The following is a 15,939-nucleotide window of genomic DNA, read 5'->3' as shown; positions in this document are numbered from 1 at the left end:
AGGAGTGGGGTGTTTCATTGTCTGGGATATTTCAAGTAGCTGGCATTTGATATCATATTCTCTCTCAAGAGCACGACGGCTGGGTCATTATTACTTCGGTGACCCTGAATCGTTCATAATTTTTACATTATCAACGTAATCGTTTGCCTCCAGTCCTTCAGAAACGTGTTACGATAATGTTCCTGCTATCAATGTTCACTGATAGTCTTGATATTGAGTTGTTTTAATCGCAGGGTTTGACGTCGTAAAATTCATCACAAACTGTTATTGACGCGTTTTAATCGTAGGTTTTACTTCGTAAAATTCATCACAAACATGTTATTGACGGGTTTTAATCGTAGGGTTTGACGTCGTAAAATTCATCACAAACATGTATTAAAAAGCAGACTGCATTTCCAATCTTTTCTATTGACTTGGAGCATGAATAAATCTCATTAGTCCGAGCACAGGCTTAATATCAGCCTCGACAATTCAAGCAATGTTTAATTTAAAGAAACACTTCAGAATCAACCTATTTATACGCACTCAATACTTCAACATTTCAGATCTACATACTATGTTTTATATTGCGGAATGAGTGAACTTTCATACGGACGATAGAAATCTTTTGCACTCTGAATCTAGTCCACATGGTGGGATGAACGTTTATTATAGATATCTACAGCAGGAACTGCAGTAGGTTTAATGACGCTATACGTAGTTGACATTACATCTATCTAGTAATCAAGGAAGGTCTCCAATAGTTTGATAGCTACTATTTTGTTTGATATATACTATTTAGTTGCGTGTGTCACAACTTGCCTCAGCAGAAAAAAAGATAGTCACTTCCTTGATCAGAGTAACACATTTTACCTCATTTCTCATACGTATTTCACTTTCATCAACAAGTGGTTTTCAATAGGTTGAAAATATCGCTTTTTTGAAGAAATACGAAGCTGAAGAAGGAAAGCGTTAGGAATGGGAAACTGGCACGTTCAAATAATTCTGCGAACTGAATAAATATATTTTGAATGTAATCTATGAAGGAGAAATGACATGAGTATCGACAGAGGTTTAACCATCTTCCGGTGAAACAATTTAGTTCCTGTATATTCTTTTTTTTTTAAAGCTATAACGTTAGCTACATTACGATATATTGTACTTCAGCTGTTGTCATCCATTTTTAGACAGGCTTCAATATGTTCCATATCGGTGTGGATGGCGCTACCGACAAACTAATGTGGCTTAAAATATTACGGTAACTGTGTGACTTATCCGTTGCGACTGAGCTTTGTTGTCAGTGAAATAGTCACCTGTAGATTTAGTAAAAAATAAACCCTTGATTGCTACATTGGCTATCGATCTAAAACACTTTGATTGCTGCACCACTTATCTAACTACCTTCAGGAAGAGAAAGAGTAAATAGCAATGTCTGGATGCTGTTGAAAGAAAGAAAGATTCAAATCCCCTATTTAATCAGTTAGACCATCGTTTATTTGCCTGAATCAATCAATATCCGTTTGTTGGTTAGAAGTTATCGTTTTAAGTGGATATTTTGATAACTTCTCACATAACGTTATCTAAATTAACAGTGTACAACCATTTTCTATTGTGATATAATATAAATATATTAGTGAAAGCATCTTTTATTATCAGTGTTTCACCCATCTTATCCTGTTGACATTAATTAAACATTCAATAATATTACCTTTAATTTCCCCTGATAAAAGTATACTACTTAAAATAATGAAATTACATCATAAACCTTGCCATGAAACAACAACTTTTATTTAAATGTCCCATTAGAAAAATATCACAGTAAATAAAGCTGTTATGAATAGCACTCTATGGATAACGCAGTCATAATCAGATTTCCATTTTATTACTCACACTCCATCCAAACCTAAAGCTGGTGGTTTTGATTAAATCAGTGCTCCAGCTGCAACGAAAGAGAACGACGCTATCCCTTTACATTCAGTGATCTTCCAGCTCGTCTCCTCTCCACACTTTAATGTCCCCCTTTTCATTTCCCATCGATTTCTTGTGTTTCAGATTCTCATCTAATGTATGTTCTTTTATCTGTTTCTATTTTCCAAACAGATGAAATTCGAAACCAAGTCATCTGCAAAAGGTCTTTAATCGCAAAACCAGTTTTTCCCAAGTGTGTCTTATCCCTTAACAAACGTATTCCTCTCTGTGATTAATAAATGCTGAAACATGATTCAGCTTTGGCAAAATCTGGGTTGTTATGTAGAACAATATATGTATATCAGCGTAAAAGTGACCAAAGAATCGATGAAAAATGGAACTTTTAGATGCTGCAGTTTCCAATGTTCAGTATTTGGGAAAATATAAACTATTTATCTACATTTCCCCCCACCCTCCCCCATCGATGTGCATTCATGGAATTGAGATTATATTTTGGTCTTAATCCTTGGCAAATGAAGACTGTCATCTATCGGCTTACATACATTTTTGTCGTAAAGAGTATCAAGGAATCGACTGCAAATGGAGTGTATTTACATGATGCTGTCTGAATGTACGATATTTTGAATAGATATCGTCATAGTCAAACCCCTCGTGGAAGATGATTGATATTTCGGTCGTAATATTTGGCACACTCTGAGGTGTCATGTGGAACGAGATATCAGTATCAATGTAAAATTGATCAAGGACTTGACTACATCTAGAATTGGTTTGATGACACTGTTCAAAATGTGCAATATGGCAAAGCAATTGTTACCCTAATATCATCGTAGGAAAGGGTTGACATTTTTATCTTAATTTTTGTCAAAGTTTAAAGCCTTCATACATCACCTCGATATCGACGTAACATTTCGTCAGGAAATTGATTGGAACAGGAATTTTGTTAGGCAAGTCAGTGGAAAATGTGCAATATTAATAAATTGCCGTGTGTGATTTCTGTCTCCAACTAATAAGCATATTTGTAAAAGCAATTATTAGACTGAATGGTGTGTTAAACTTGAAATGCTAATGAAATGAGGGTATTGCTATCACCGAATACAAGCCTCGGAGAAGAAGCGGAACTAACATAAACTTTAATGTGTTCCAACGTCAATATTAAAGCCAAACATTCCTTCTTGGTAGTGGACTATATTCTCTGGTACTTGTTTAACGTATTAGAAAAAAAGTAGCACACTGGATGATCCATACCAGTATGTCTTTCTGATTAAATACTCCACTAACCTCTACATCACTTGCATCAGCAGACATTTTAGATTATTAAATACGGTGTCGAAAGAACATGTGCATTCTTAAGTATGACCTTTTATCTATCAAAGCCCCCTGACATTTGTTAGACCTATGAAATCTGATTTTCCCAATCACCAAATTGGACATGGATTCAGCTATGGTAAACTTGGAGCCAAATTTCCGATACTATACAGTCATACCTCAAAATCGCAACAGCTGCTAGTTTATGATAGGCGCTGACAATTCAGAGATAACACTGACCTTAACATCTAAAGCTCTAGCTTGAGCATGTCCCACAACATGTCCTAAACATGCAACACAAGCCCGGCAAAACTCACGTTTACCTAAATTAATTGTCAAATTGCATTACTGAGTCGATCAAAGAACTTCCGAATGATTTTCAAATGATCTTCCAGGGTGTCGTTGTAGATGATGACAACATTGATATAAGCGTCACAATGATCTAGATAAGATGATATCATGTTCATTACACATTGGGAAGTTGAACACGAACTTTCCATAGCTAAAGGCATCACTTTATATTTATAATGTCTTATATGAAGTTAAGTAAGCCGAAATTTTCTTTGCTCTTTCCGTGAGTTGAATTTACCAGATTCCTTTCAATAGTTCAAACCTGGTGAGATACTTTGTATTTCAAATTTTGTCAATGCAGTAATCGATAATTGGTATTAGAAAATAATTTAATTTGGTGACACTGTTCACTTTATTATAATCAGTAATCATGCGGAAAGTATTATCTCGTTTCGGCACAAGAATACATGGTGGACTCCAGTTACATTTACTTAATTTTATGAAATCATTCGAAAGCAAATATTTGATATCATTTTTCAAACATTCCTGTTTGAGAGGATTCATCTTTTAAGGATGTTGTTCAACAGGTGTAGAATCTACAATTTAAACGTCATGGTAGAATGTATCTGGTAGAGTTGGAACAACATTACAGAAATGCTCAAATGAACTTAAAAACTGTTGTAGCTCACTTTTTTGTTCTGGCAATAGAGGATATCTGGTCCAGACTGTTCAATATATATGAATTTCAAAGACACGTTCCACCAAAGTCATTACAATCTGGTTTCAAGCCATTGTTTAAGTCCTCACTGTGTGATAGTTGCAACTAACTTGATTAAATTATTTACATTTCTATTTCTATCAACATAGTTCTTTAACAAATGCATATATTCAAATTTGTTTGTTTTCTCCTCCTCTTGGGGGGTAAATGATGTAATTAAAGTTACTTACTTACTTTCTATTCAGTTGTATAAGAAACGTACTACTTATCGTCAAGAGGATTTTGTAGGTATGGGAAAGAGAGCTATAACGTAATCATTAGGCTCAAAATTGGTTTTGTTTGTATTTCTGTCACACCTTAATGTCATTGTTGAACGAGCAGTGTGACTATTATTTAGCTTCTTCACAAACATTATATCTGAATTCAGAAACATAGTCAAGAATGATAATTTCTGAATGTTATGTTGAAAGAAGTTTCTTTTTGAGAACTTCATTGGTCCACGGACAGAAAGTCCAAAGCAGAGTTCCAAAGGAGCGAATCATATTCTTCAAAATGTTTTGAAATCTGTCAAAAATCCTTTCATCTTCAGGGTAATAGGCAGAATATTTAAACTGTTCAATGTCTACTTCAAACAGCTATTCTGTCCAATTTCCAGAAGGCAACGAATAATTTATTACCTTTGTGTTTTGCCATAACAGATATGTCAGCTCTAAGGATACCGGATATCATCTCCAAAAAGAGGGATGGCGGGGAACTTACCGAGGAAGAGATCAAGTTTTTTGTGAACAACGTTGTCAACAAAAACTTTGAGGGTGCTCAACTAGGTAAGTATCTATATATATACAAAGTTTTTCATAAGGGTAATTCATAGGTTGTGTGATTGTTATATTTTTGTAATATCGCAGCTCCGAGAAGCGGGTGGAATTCATTTGGTTCGTACGTCTGAAAGTGCATCCATTTCGTGCATGGATTTCCTTTGAGCTTCAACTTTATTTCAATCTACCTAACAGGACAAAAACTAGAACTGTGTGTGAATTTTAGGTACATGAGGTTTCAGTCTCTCAAATCCATATTTTACGATTTATTCAACATTGTTTCAGAGCTCTGATTTCAACATTGTCACCTTCCTTAGTATTGCCGCCAAATGTTTTCTTGGTAGAAATTTGGAATGTTTTGTGTCACTCGTCTAAACTGGATCACTCTGACTTACCGTCTAGAATAAATTCAAAATGCCACCAAGTTTGCAATGTATTTGAAGCTCATACTTGTTAACATCTCTGTACTCATTATATGCTCTCTGCATTCTTATCTAATGTAAATTGAATTTTTTGTGATATAAATGTGCTGCTGAATGTTGAAATTAAAAGCACTTTGTTACACTTATTATAATATCAGATACAGCAACGTAGCTTTGTCTCAAAAGTTATAAATATAGTTGACTAGCCTCTGATATAAACATGATAGTACCCATATAAAATAAAATAAAACTTTATAAAGGAACATTATGTCATCAGCAGACAAATATACGAGATGATTCTTGTGGGCATTTTAAAACTTATTGTATACTTTAAAAATTCTTAGCTCTTGCAAAGATTCTAATTATGAGAAATAAAACCTTCTCACAATCGTGGACATTATTGTGTCATATCTTTGTGTAATTTGTATACATGTTTGTAGGGATACATGTACGTCCTTTAGTAAGTAGGAAACATGCATATGTATACAATGCATGCGTGTATGTGGGTAGGTAGAAATGTCTTTGAATATATGAATAGAAGAGATAGATGGACAGATACATATATTCGACTGAATCATTCTATTTTGCACAGAGTATAGTAAAGTAAAAGAGATAATAAATTAAAGTTTGAAAACTGAAATATATCAAACGTAAATCAAAAAAGGTACCAGACTGTGATTGAGGTTACAAAAGTCAATTAACCAATAATTATTCTTTTTATCCAATCCACTGTTGACCAGCATCGTCATTGCTAATTGCTAGCAAACGATTTTTACTACCAAATGTTTTTAAAAGATATTTTATTTACGGTTTCAATCTTATGTCCGAAAATTCCCAACCATCCTAACGCGTAAGTTTCTTACGGTTTCCACTGCGAACTGCATTGTACCATTTCGAACATCTACATCACATCAATCATATTTTGCGTATCACATGAAATATGTTGCTTAATTCTAGAATTGCAACCTGTTTTAAAGATTTGTACTACGTCTGATTTAGTTAGAAAATCACAAAACACTTATTAAAATCACGTTTTCAAAATCCAAGTTTGTGCATACTCAGTATTTTGGTTTTGGCTAAAATGTTGTATTTTTATGTTCCTTTCATTGTGTATAAGCTGCATCCAAAGTGCATGATGTACAAGTTTCAGGTAATATTTGTCTTAAATCATTAAGATTATCTCTGGCATACTTTGGTGCAGAGACTTAAAGTCTGCTCAGGAACTATAAAAGCTAACAAACAAACAACAACGCTGGAAATTCTTGCATTTCGTTGCAAATACATATTCTTCCTAATCCATCGATTTTAATTCTCTTAAGTTACCTGCTTGTGTAGCCTCTTTCTAGTAATCCTCCAGAAAGCAGCAAGTAATGATCATTACATTCCTAATTGTTGTTGCAAATCTGGCGGAACTTCAATACTTGGGATTTTACAGTGATGCATAGACGAAAACTATATTTAGGTACAAACTAATGGTTGCCAATTTCTCAGACATATGCCCTAGTACGAAGTTTCTTTGATGTATACCTTGCACGAGATGATGGGTGTCAATTGCTTTAAACTAACCCAAGTAAGAACTGATTGGTATCAGTTTCATTGTAACATACCCTGGTATGGAATGATGGGTATCAGTTTCTTTGAAATATACCCTAGTAAGAACTGGTGGGTGTCACTTTCTTTGCAATATACCCTAGAAGCGAGATTATTTATCTTTGCAACAGTGTACATCTAAGAAGTTTGCACATTCAAAATTGGTTTTAATTTTATTTAATGATTGCTTGCTATTCATCTATTGAAATAACTATTTTGCTTCTTCTTCCTAATGTATCCGAATGAAGTAGCTATCACCAATAAATCTAACGTAGAAATACTGTAGCTTTTGGGATTCACTAAATACTTGTTTTTCCCATTCAGGTGCACAAATATTAATATAAAACGTATCTAACCTGTTCCCCATGGCTGTGTCTTTTCAGGGAACGATATTTTAATTAAAAACAAAATAGTTCTTTTCAAACAAAATTTTCAGTCGATTGAAAATGTCTTTATTCTATCGTTTTGGTGCCTGATTATCAAGCATCACCTTTTCATGAGCAAACAAATGATAACAGTGTTCGATGTTAATATACATGCTATCAATATCTGCTAAAGTAGAATGCATTTTCAAGTCGGCGTGGTTTCTCGCATTATCTCCAGAAACTCATTTTTATCTTTAACGTATGAAAACAATGGGTTTAAATTAAAGTCTACACATTTGGCAATACGCCCAAACATACTTGAACAAAGTGAAATGGGCGTACCTAGCGGACGTTAAATTGGTATCTTCCAGTTTTTCAGAGGTGCGTGAAGTTTCTAAACAAATGAAAATATATATTTATTGAATCATTCGGAAAGGGCAATCGAATTCTGTTTTGCCGAAGAAACCACACCGCCTTTACGTATTTTTCCAGGTTTGACTTGCAATAGTGTGTCATGACAAATTGGTTTGTAAAGAGGCTGGTAATATTACAAATCATTTAGTCGTCGCTCTGCTTCAAAAATATACAAAATGTCAATCAGTATAACTGGACCATACCAAGGGAAGTTAGAACGTGAAGTTTGGAAATATTTACCACTGAAGTTTAGAGTTAGCAAATTTACAGTTTACGAAGCTTTGTCAAAGAAGTTAAAAACCTCTTCATCCCTTAGTCGGACTTGAGCTTGAACTAAACCATTAGTGGTCTGCTTTGCCGAATTTAAGTCCGATTTAGAATCGATTCAGCAATACCCAATGTTCAGACTTACGTTTAAGACCTACAATGGAGCCAGGACCCACTAAAAGGCTCTGTAAAATGTCGTTTACATCATAAATCCACGTGAGTCGTCAGAAGTAGATTAAGACTTCAAACATATCATTAAAGGTTCTCTTCGTAGTTCCATGGATGTTTACTACTTCATAGCACCACTTACATGCTTTCCATGATTTACAGGTGCAATGCTGATGGCAATATATCTGAAACAACTGACTGATGCAGAAATCAGGTGGCTTACACGCGAGATGACCCACTCTGGTAAAGTTTTGACATGGCCACAGGAATGGAAAGGCCGGATTGTGGACAAGCACAGTACTGGCGGTGCTGGAGATAAAATTAGTCTTCTGCTAACGCCAGCTCTAGCAGCCTGCGGAATGAAAGTAATGTCACATTTGCATATATTCGACAGTCTGCTTTCCATATTGTTAGCGCTGGTAATGGGCTTGTGCAAAAGGAAACTTGCTTGCTTATCTTAGATAAGATAGGTTTCAATAAATACACGTATTATTTGAAATGAACGTCTTCTACAGCCTCTTAAAACTGCTAGGGTCACAAATTAAACTGAATAAGCCGGTCATGTCATAAGGAAAGGGAAATCAATTCTCATTCTTTATGGGAAACAAGTCCTTCGCAGATGAAATCTCATCCACCTAAGTAAAGGATGTTGATGCCTATTTATAGTGCGTCGACTAGCGATGGAGCAATCAAGGACAAGGGCTTGGAACGTTTGATCCTGTGTTTGTAACCCATGACGCTTGGCCATACTATCTGACTGAGATACTTTAAGTTATTAGACAAACTTATTTACTTTTTCGATGTAGTGTGAATGACCATTTAAGTATCAGACACCATCAAGCATATTGTTCTAGGTTCTTTGCATGTCTATCGAGTAAACGTGTGTGACTCCATACACTCTGAGATAACAATATCTGAAGGTGCATTGACTATTAAAACAAGATCATATGCATGTTCCGGGCAATTATAATCCCGCAGTACAGGCATTATCAGTGATAAGTGACCATCGGCACCAACTAGGGCTCATGAGATGACAACTGGTATAATAATGTGTATGTCACATGTGATTATAGACATCGGAATATTATTGACAATCAATAAAATCAGATGGCATCATTAGATTATTTTACAACATGTACGAAATATTGATAAAGGTGCAAATACAAAAGTTTCCCAACGTATCGCATCTAAACATCCTCTTCAACAGGGGAATAAACAGCTTACATGCACAAATGAACATTAGAAACAAAAAAGAGAAAAAGTCTGGTCTCTCACATTTTAGAATAAAATGTTAAAAGTTACAGGAAATATAAATATTCAAACTTGTTTCACATTAATAAATGAGCGGGTTTTGTGTTACATTAATAAATGAGCGGGTTTTGTGTTACATTAATAAATGAGCTGGTTTTGTGTTACATTAATAAATGAGCTGGTTTTGTGTTACATTAATAAATGAGCTGGTTTTGTGTCACATTAATAAATGAGCGAGTTTTGTGTTACATTAATAAATGAGCTGGTTTTGTGTTACATTAATAAATGAGCTGGTTTTGTGTTACATTAATAAATGAGCTGGTTTTGTGTCTCATGGAAAAGGGTTTTTATGACAATATTATATAATATTTCTTTAGCAGGACCCCTACTCATTATTTGCTCGCAAGGAAAGAGATAGGAAACATATCAAACAGTAAGAAAAGTGATTTACTCAAGGGTACATGCAACAGTCAGAAGACGCTATGTCCAAACTTACGTCGTAGCAAAGCCCAATAAGCCCCATGTAAGAAGAGCATTTTGTTTGCTCCGTAAGATGTTCCCGTAACAGATCTAGTAGACAAATAGACAAATGAAAGCAAAACCATGGACAAACTGTTTCTTTATGCTAGAAGGACGCTTTTCCAAATGTCTGAAATATGATTTGATTGGTTGATTAGGTGCGATAGTATAGTGATGATGAAATGGGATCATGTTATCACAGTAATGTTTGATGCTATCCTTTTAAGATTAAGACATGATTTTGGCGTGAATGATTGCTGAGAACATAATTACATCAATTTTGACATAGCGATAAATCTTTGTTGCTTTGCTTCTCCAATTGTTTTTTTCTTCCTCCCAAAACGTCTTCTGTCTGTAACATCGATGAATGAAACATTTTCGAAGACCCTCTATTGACAGAGATGTCAATGAGATACGCGAGAGTCGGGGTTAACGAGACTCGAACCCATGATTAACTTACTTCCAGCCTAATCGATTGAGTTATCTTGGTCGTCTCTCCCATTGTGTCATACTGGGTTATTTAAAAACGAAGTTTTCTTCATTGTTATGATTTCCCCGACTAGGTTCCTATGATTTCCGGTCGTGGTCTTGCACATACAGGAGGAACACTTGACAAGCTGGAATCTATACCAGGCTTCAGAGTGAATCTAACCCCAGAAGAGATGAATGATATCCTAGACACTGTTGGATGCTTTATAGCTGGACAGACAGAGGATATTGTTCCCGCAGATAAGATAATGTATGAGAATCGTGATGTTACGGGTACTGTCAGCAGTCCTGGTCTTATCACGGGTAAACATAATGCGAATGTGTAAATTGCATCATTATAAGAACATTAATTCTTACATATTTCCTTTTTATTGGAAAAGTTTATTATCATGAAGCCTATAAATATGACAGAAATAAGAAACTTTCATTAGATATTTCCATTGTTATTTTACATTTATACTGTGCATAACATCAAGGAACTTTCTGTGAGCGTATTTGTGAATTCAGGTTGACTGAAGTTTCTATATAACTGATGACAAACCAATTATTAGTTATTCAACGTAGTTAACATTGTATATAGGTTTTCGGCGAGAGTTCGCAATTTATATGTATTGATCTTTCCTTATTCAATTTTGATGTCTGCATGATAAATAGTGACAATTATATTTGTTTCAAATTTTAATTTATTTATATATTTAAATATAATTATAATGACAGGATCTATTATATCCAAGAAGGCAGCTGAAAGCTTGGATGCCTTGGTTTTGGATGTAAAGACTGGAAAGGCAGCAGTACTAAAGGACGAGACGTCAGCTCGAGAACTTGCCACACAAATGGTATGATTTGCGGGAAGAAATACCGAATACCTGTAAATCTAAACCTTTATGCTTACTATGGTTGTACTTCACGTATTCTGATTTATTAGTTATGACTGTCCATTCTTCAGTAATCGAGTTAAGACGTGTGCCATCCGGGAAATATCGGCCTTTCTATTTCTGCATGCATTCCTAATTTATCGGGTAAGTAAAATCAAAATGAAACAAGCCAAGACAAATGAATATATTAATAGTATTTCTTATCTCTCAAAGTAATAAATGGTGCATAACATTTCGCTTTGGTACTGCAATCCATTATTTTTTCGCTGGAACGCTTAGCAAATTACAAAAGATTTCGACGTAGTAGATAATTTTGATGTGTGACCCAGATGGATATCCCGACTAAATCACTGTTATCATACGTCTATGTGGAATCTGCATTTGACTGAGCCTAGATATTTCCCATAAGCTGGATGGCAATATTGCACTTGTAAGGTGGCACCATAACCAAATTTGTTGTTCGTGAAATGTGTCGGTGTTTATCAATATGCCTTTGATTATAAATCTTTGATAAGATTAAGATCTGGGGATTCATAAGTTGAATATGGTCTTAACCCTTGCCTAACAAATTTATAAAAATACAATGGGTGGTTGGTGTTCATGATGTATTGTTGAGAATACGTACCTTTTGTGACAGTGCCCTTGAGAAATATGAAAATTATACAGTTCTTACACTTAAAGATATTCCCGCTAATTTGAATCGCAGGTTATAAAGTGTATATTGTAATGAGACTTATGGTTTAAGATTCTCAAATAGTGATATTCGCGAAATGAAATTTTATAAGGTGAAAATATGTCCAATACGACAAGACGCATTCAGTCCTACTTTCCGATACCTAAAAAGATGGAAGCTGTTTTCTAGAGACGATATTAGCAAATAAACGTATCGGACGTTGGGGATCACACTCATGGATATTTAGAGAATATTGCTCTTTGTTTATATGATTGATTTTTCTCTGTTTAATATCTAATTGGCATTATCAACACAAATTTACATAGGAAGAATAAACAAAGAAAATTCAATTAAACAGTTGTTGACTACCCTGTAGACAACGCAACCGTTTAATTGCAGACGTACTTGCTTATGTTCTTAGTTAGAATCCTTTGTACATGCGTCATTTTAAGTTCTTTGACATACGATTTGGAACAATATATCTCCTATCTATGTATATATATATATATATATATATATATATATATATATATATATATATATATATATATATATATATATATATATATATATATATATATATCTGTTTTGTGGTGTGTGTATGTTTGAATGTTGTATGCCCGTTTGCATTTTTCTTTTAGTTATTGACATTCACAATAACCTGATATTCTCAAAATTCACAGTCTTCGGAAGAGCTTCGTTTAGGATTATTTGAATTAGGAGTGTCCAAGCGAGACAACATTTTAGAATCACCTTTGGACATAAAGCTTAAAGATATTTAGCATGTTTCATAATTATTCCTTAAAGTAATTGATTACAAGCTGAAAAAGTAAATAAATAATTGTGTCGCTGTCACGAGAACAATCATTTCTTATTGAGGCTGCATACAGCCATATAAACAACATTAAATCGACGCGATTACGATTTAGACGTGAAAGGAAATATTAATCTGATTCAGACCATCAGGGTTTTACAATGACTAAATATAACGAATGTTTAGGTGGCACCTTGTGTACTTATTCACAAATTAATTCAATTTTACAACGCTTAGTGCTTGTTTAAACCAGCCACATAGATTTGGGAGGGTTGCAAGGGTACCTCACTAAAACGCACTTTCTAATTTGCCACATGGGATGTTAAAGCACAATGTTTAAAGAATTGGTTGTACGGAACATTCATTAAAAATGCTCACGTTCCTTCGCCTGTTCAACCATCTGACAACCTTCTCATCATCCACCGTCACTATGTCACACTAAAAGGTGACCCAAGGTACAAGAAATGCATGGCGTGGTTTGAATGCGATTCATCTGTTGCTCTTGAATATATTAGGGAGTTTCCTGGTCTTGATGCTAATGGTAGTGCTGAACACAATCCAGGGGATACATAAGGCCGTAGACAGAAATTGTTAACGAAATGACAGAATTAATAAAAGCAAAGAATCCATTTAATATGATTGAAATAACAAACAATGAGCTTTAGAGCCCCTCGTGTAAGCCACAAATATATGATAGGAAATGGAGGAATAAAAAGAAAATAAATGATTACGCACGAGGACCATATTTCTCATTTGGAAAGATTAGTGGCTCAAAAGCACTCATTTGTTCAATCTGTTTGAAAAATGTCTGGTAAACCACAATTTGTAATTTTGCACAATGATGAACAACGACTGGGCTTAAAAATGTACTACCTACACGGCAACAGTTGGTCAAATTAAAAGTAAAGAAACATATATTGGGTCAAAACGTGTATTGGGTAGAAACACTGATACCTAATGTTTTACGACAGATTTTACTTCTTTTATTCTTCTTCTGTCTGAAATATACAGTCAAATAAAGTAAACAAACTAAATACATGAATAAATAAATACTACCTTCGAAGTACAAGCTACCTGCATGAGTTCATATTTTATGTTTCACTCAGTATTTGTAAAATTACTTACATTTTTTCTATCGTTGATTTGAAATTGACGGCAGCATAACATGAGGGTTTTAGGTTCGTTTCCAGTTTGAATCGGAATCACGAAACAAAGTACGAAAACTCGATCGTACGACAATATGTAAAATGGATGCTGGCTATTGAGATTATATAGCTGATACGAAATTGCCAAGAGGATAAATTGAAGGTTTTAGTTTCGTTTTTTCGTTTCCTGCTTTGTTGGTATCGTGAATCAAGGTACGAAAATTCGAGTCTAGGACGATATCTACAACGGTTGTTGGTTACTGAGATAAGGAAACAGGAAGTTGTTTCATTTAGGATGAAACTTGTTTAAACATTCCTATTCTACAATACTGTCGATATCAATATGCCTATATGGTGATCTTACGTCTTAGCGTCTAAGCAGTTATTACAAGAAATGAAAACACAGGCATAGAAATAATTCCTTAAATTAAACTTGAACCATTTAAAATTCTTTATCTGCCGAACAGAAAAAGTAATAAGGACTTTGAGTCAGTAGCGTCCAGTCAACGGAAAGTCCAAGTTTGAAGGCAAATCTAAGTCTCATCTATGTTGTAGTCGTAATAAAACCCTTTTTATATCAATAACATTATTTGAAAGAAAAACTTGTAAAATACAATAAAAGTAAATATCCCGGTCGAAAGAAATGAAAAGGCCTCTATTCCACCCGAAAAAATGAAATGGTCAATCTTTCACACTAATTAGAGTGCTATTTGTATCACTGAACATTCATATCGTTGCATAAAATTAGGGAAAACATTAAGAAACCTGTCTCTATCTGTATGTGTGTTTGTGTGTTGTTGTTGTTATTGTAGGGTTTAACGCCATTTTCAGCACACGATAGGCTATGCATGGCGGCCAATATTAATGGTGAAGGAAGAACCCGGGAAAACCCCGGAAAGAACCACCGACCCACGAGAAGCTACTGGCAAGCTTTGTCACATACCCACATTAGCCGAATCTGAGACTCGAACCCACGCAGACAGAGGTGAGATGACAGTGATCCGTAACGGTGTGTGTGTGTGTGTGTGTGAGAGAGAGAGAGAGAGAGAGAGAGAGAGAGAGAGAGAGAGAGACTACGATCTCATTTGAGGAGATGATTGCCCCTGGCACTTAGGATCTATGATTAGCTCCGAACCTAATTTGCGTACCCAGTATTTGGTACTTTTCATCTTCGCATTCAGTGGATACCATAACAAATATTTCACTTCGACGTCATAAAAGTTTTTCATATCGTATCATTAAAGAAGCAATTATTTGTATACGAATAAGCACACTAGATGCTAAATTGATCAATTTCGCATAATAATGACCCCCTTAAACTTAAAATAATTAAATAGTCTTTTTCAAGTTTAGTGTGTAACAGTGGGTACGCTTGCTTCTTCTAAATAGCAATTTGTTTCCCATATATAATTTGCTCATATCGAATAATCATTATGTATTATTACACTTAAACTATGCAATTAATTTGATAGTTTTATTTTATCTCTTCATGCAAAACGGTCACTTTTATTTTATTTTTCTATCACATGTACTATCAGTAAATAAATCTAGTGATCTTTTTGGTTCTATATATACAGATAAGTAAAACTCGAAAATAATTCGATTGGTGGTAATTTTCTTTGAAATAGGTCAGGGCTGGAAATGGTTTGGGAATCAAAACTGCAGCATTGCTCACAAACATGGACGCTCCCATTGGGAAAATGATAGGAAATTCTCTAGAAGTAGTAGAGGCAATTGCAGGTCTGCATGGGCAAGGACCAAAAGACTTGTATGAACTTGTGGAACGCCTTGGTAAAACACACACAGACACAGGCACACTGTCTCACATGCACGCACACACAAAATCAAACAAACAATCACGCTACAGATATGAGAGAGTAATGTCTTTAAACATGTTTTAAATGATAATT

At 34.7% G+C, this 15,939-nt stretch overlaps 2 protein-coding genes across 4 annotated transcripts in view; both read left to right on the top strand.

The window, feature by feature from the left end:
• Positions 1–15,939, top strand: part of LOC149786638 (thymidine phosphorylase-like) — a 257,020-nt gene that overhangs the window by 7,211 nt on the left and 233,870 nt on the right. The window lies entirely within an intron of this gene.
• The window catches only part of LOC149786643 (thymidine phosphorylase-like), a 31,579-nt gene that overhangs the window by 9,650 nt on the left and 5,990 nt on the right, over positions 1–15,939 (top strand). For all 3 annotated transcript variants that reach the window (XM_089977161.1, XM_089977160.1, XM_089977162.1), the window contains 5 exons: positions 4,921–5,046; positions 8,426–8,628; positions 10,597–10,825; positions 11,240–11,358; positions 15,658–15,820. In XM_089977161.1, coding sequence (XP_089833287.1) covers positions 4,923–5,046; positions 8,426–8,628; positions 10,597–10,825; positions 11,240–11,358; positions 15,658–15,820 — 838 coding nt within the window. In that variant the 5' untranslated portion in view covers positions 4,921–4,922. The remainder of the gene's footprint in view (positions 1–4,920; positions 5,047–8,425; positions 8,629–10,596; positions 10,826–11,239; positions 11,359–15,657; positions 15,821–15,939) is intronic.

This window comes from Sinohyriopsis cumingii, chromosome 12 (assembly GCF_028554795.1).
Source record: "Sinohyriopsis cumingii isolate HCF-2022 chromosome 12, ASM2855479v2, whole genome shotgun sequence".
In the NCBI taxonomy this organism is placed as follows: domain Eukaryota; kingdom Metazoa; phylum Mollusca; class Bivalvia; order Unionida; family Unionidae; genus Sinohyriopsis; species Sinohyriopsis cumingii.
This window is presented reverse-complemented; position numbering and strand designations above follow the sequence as displayed.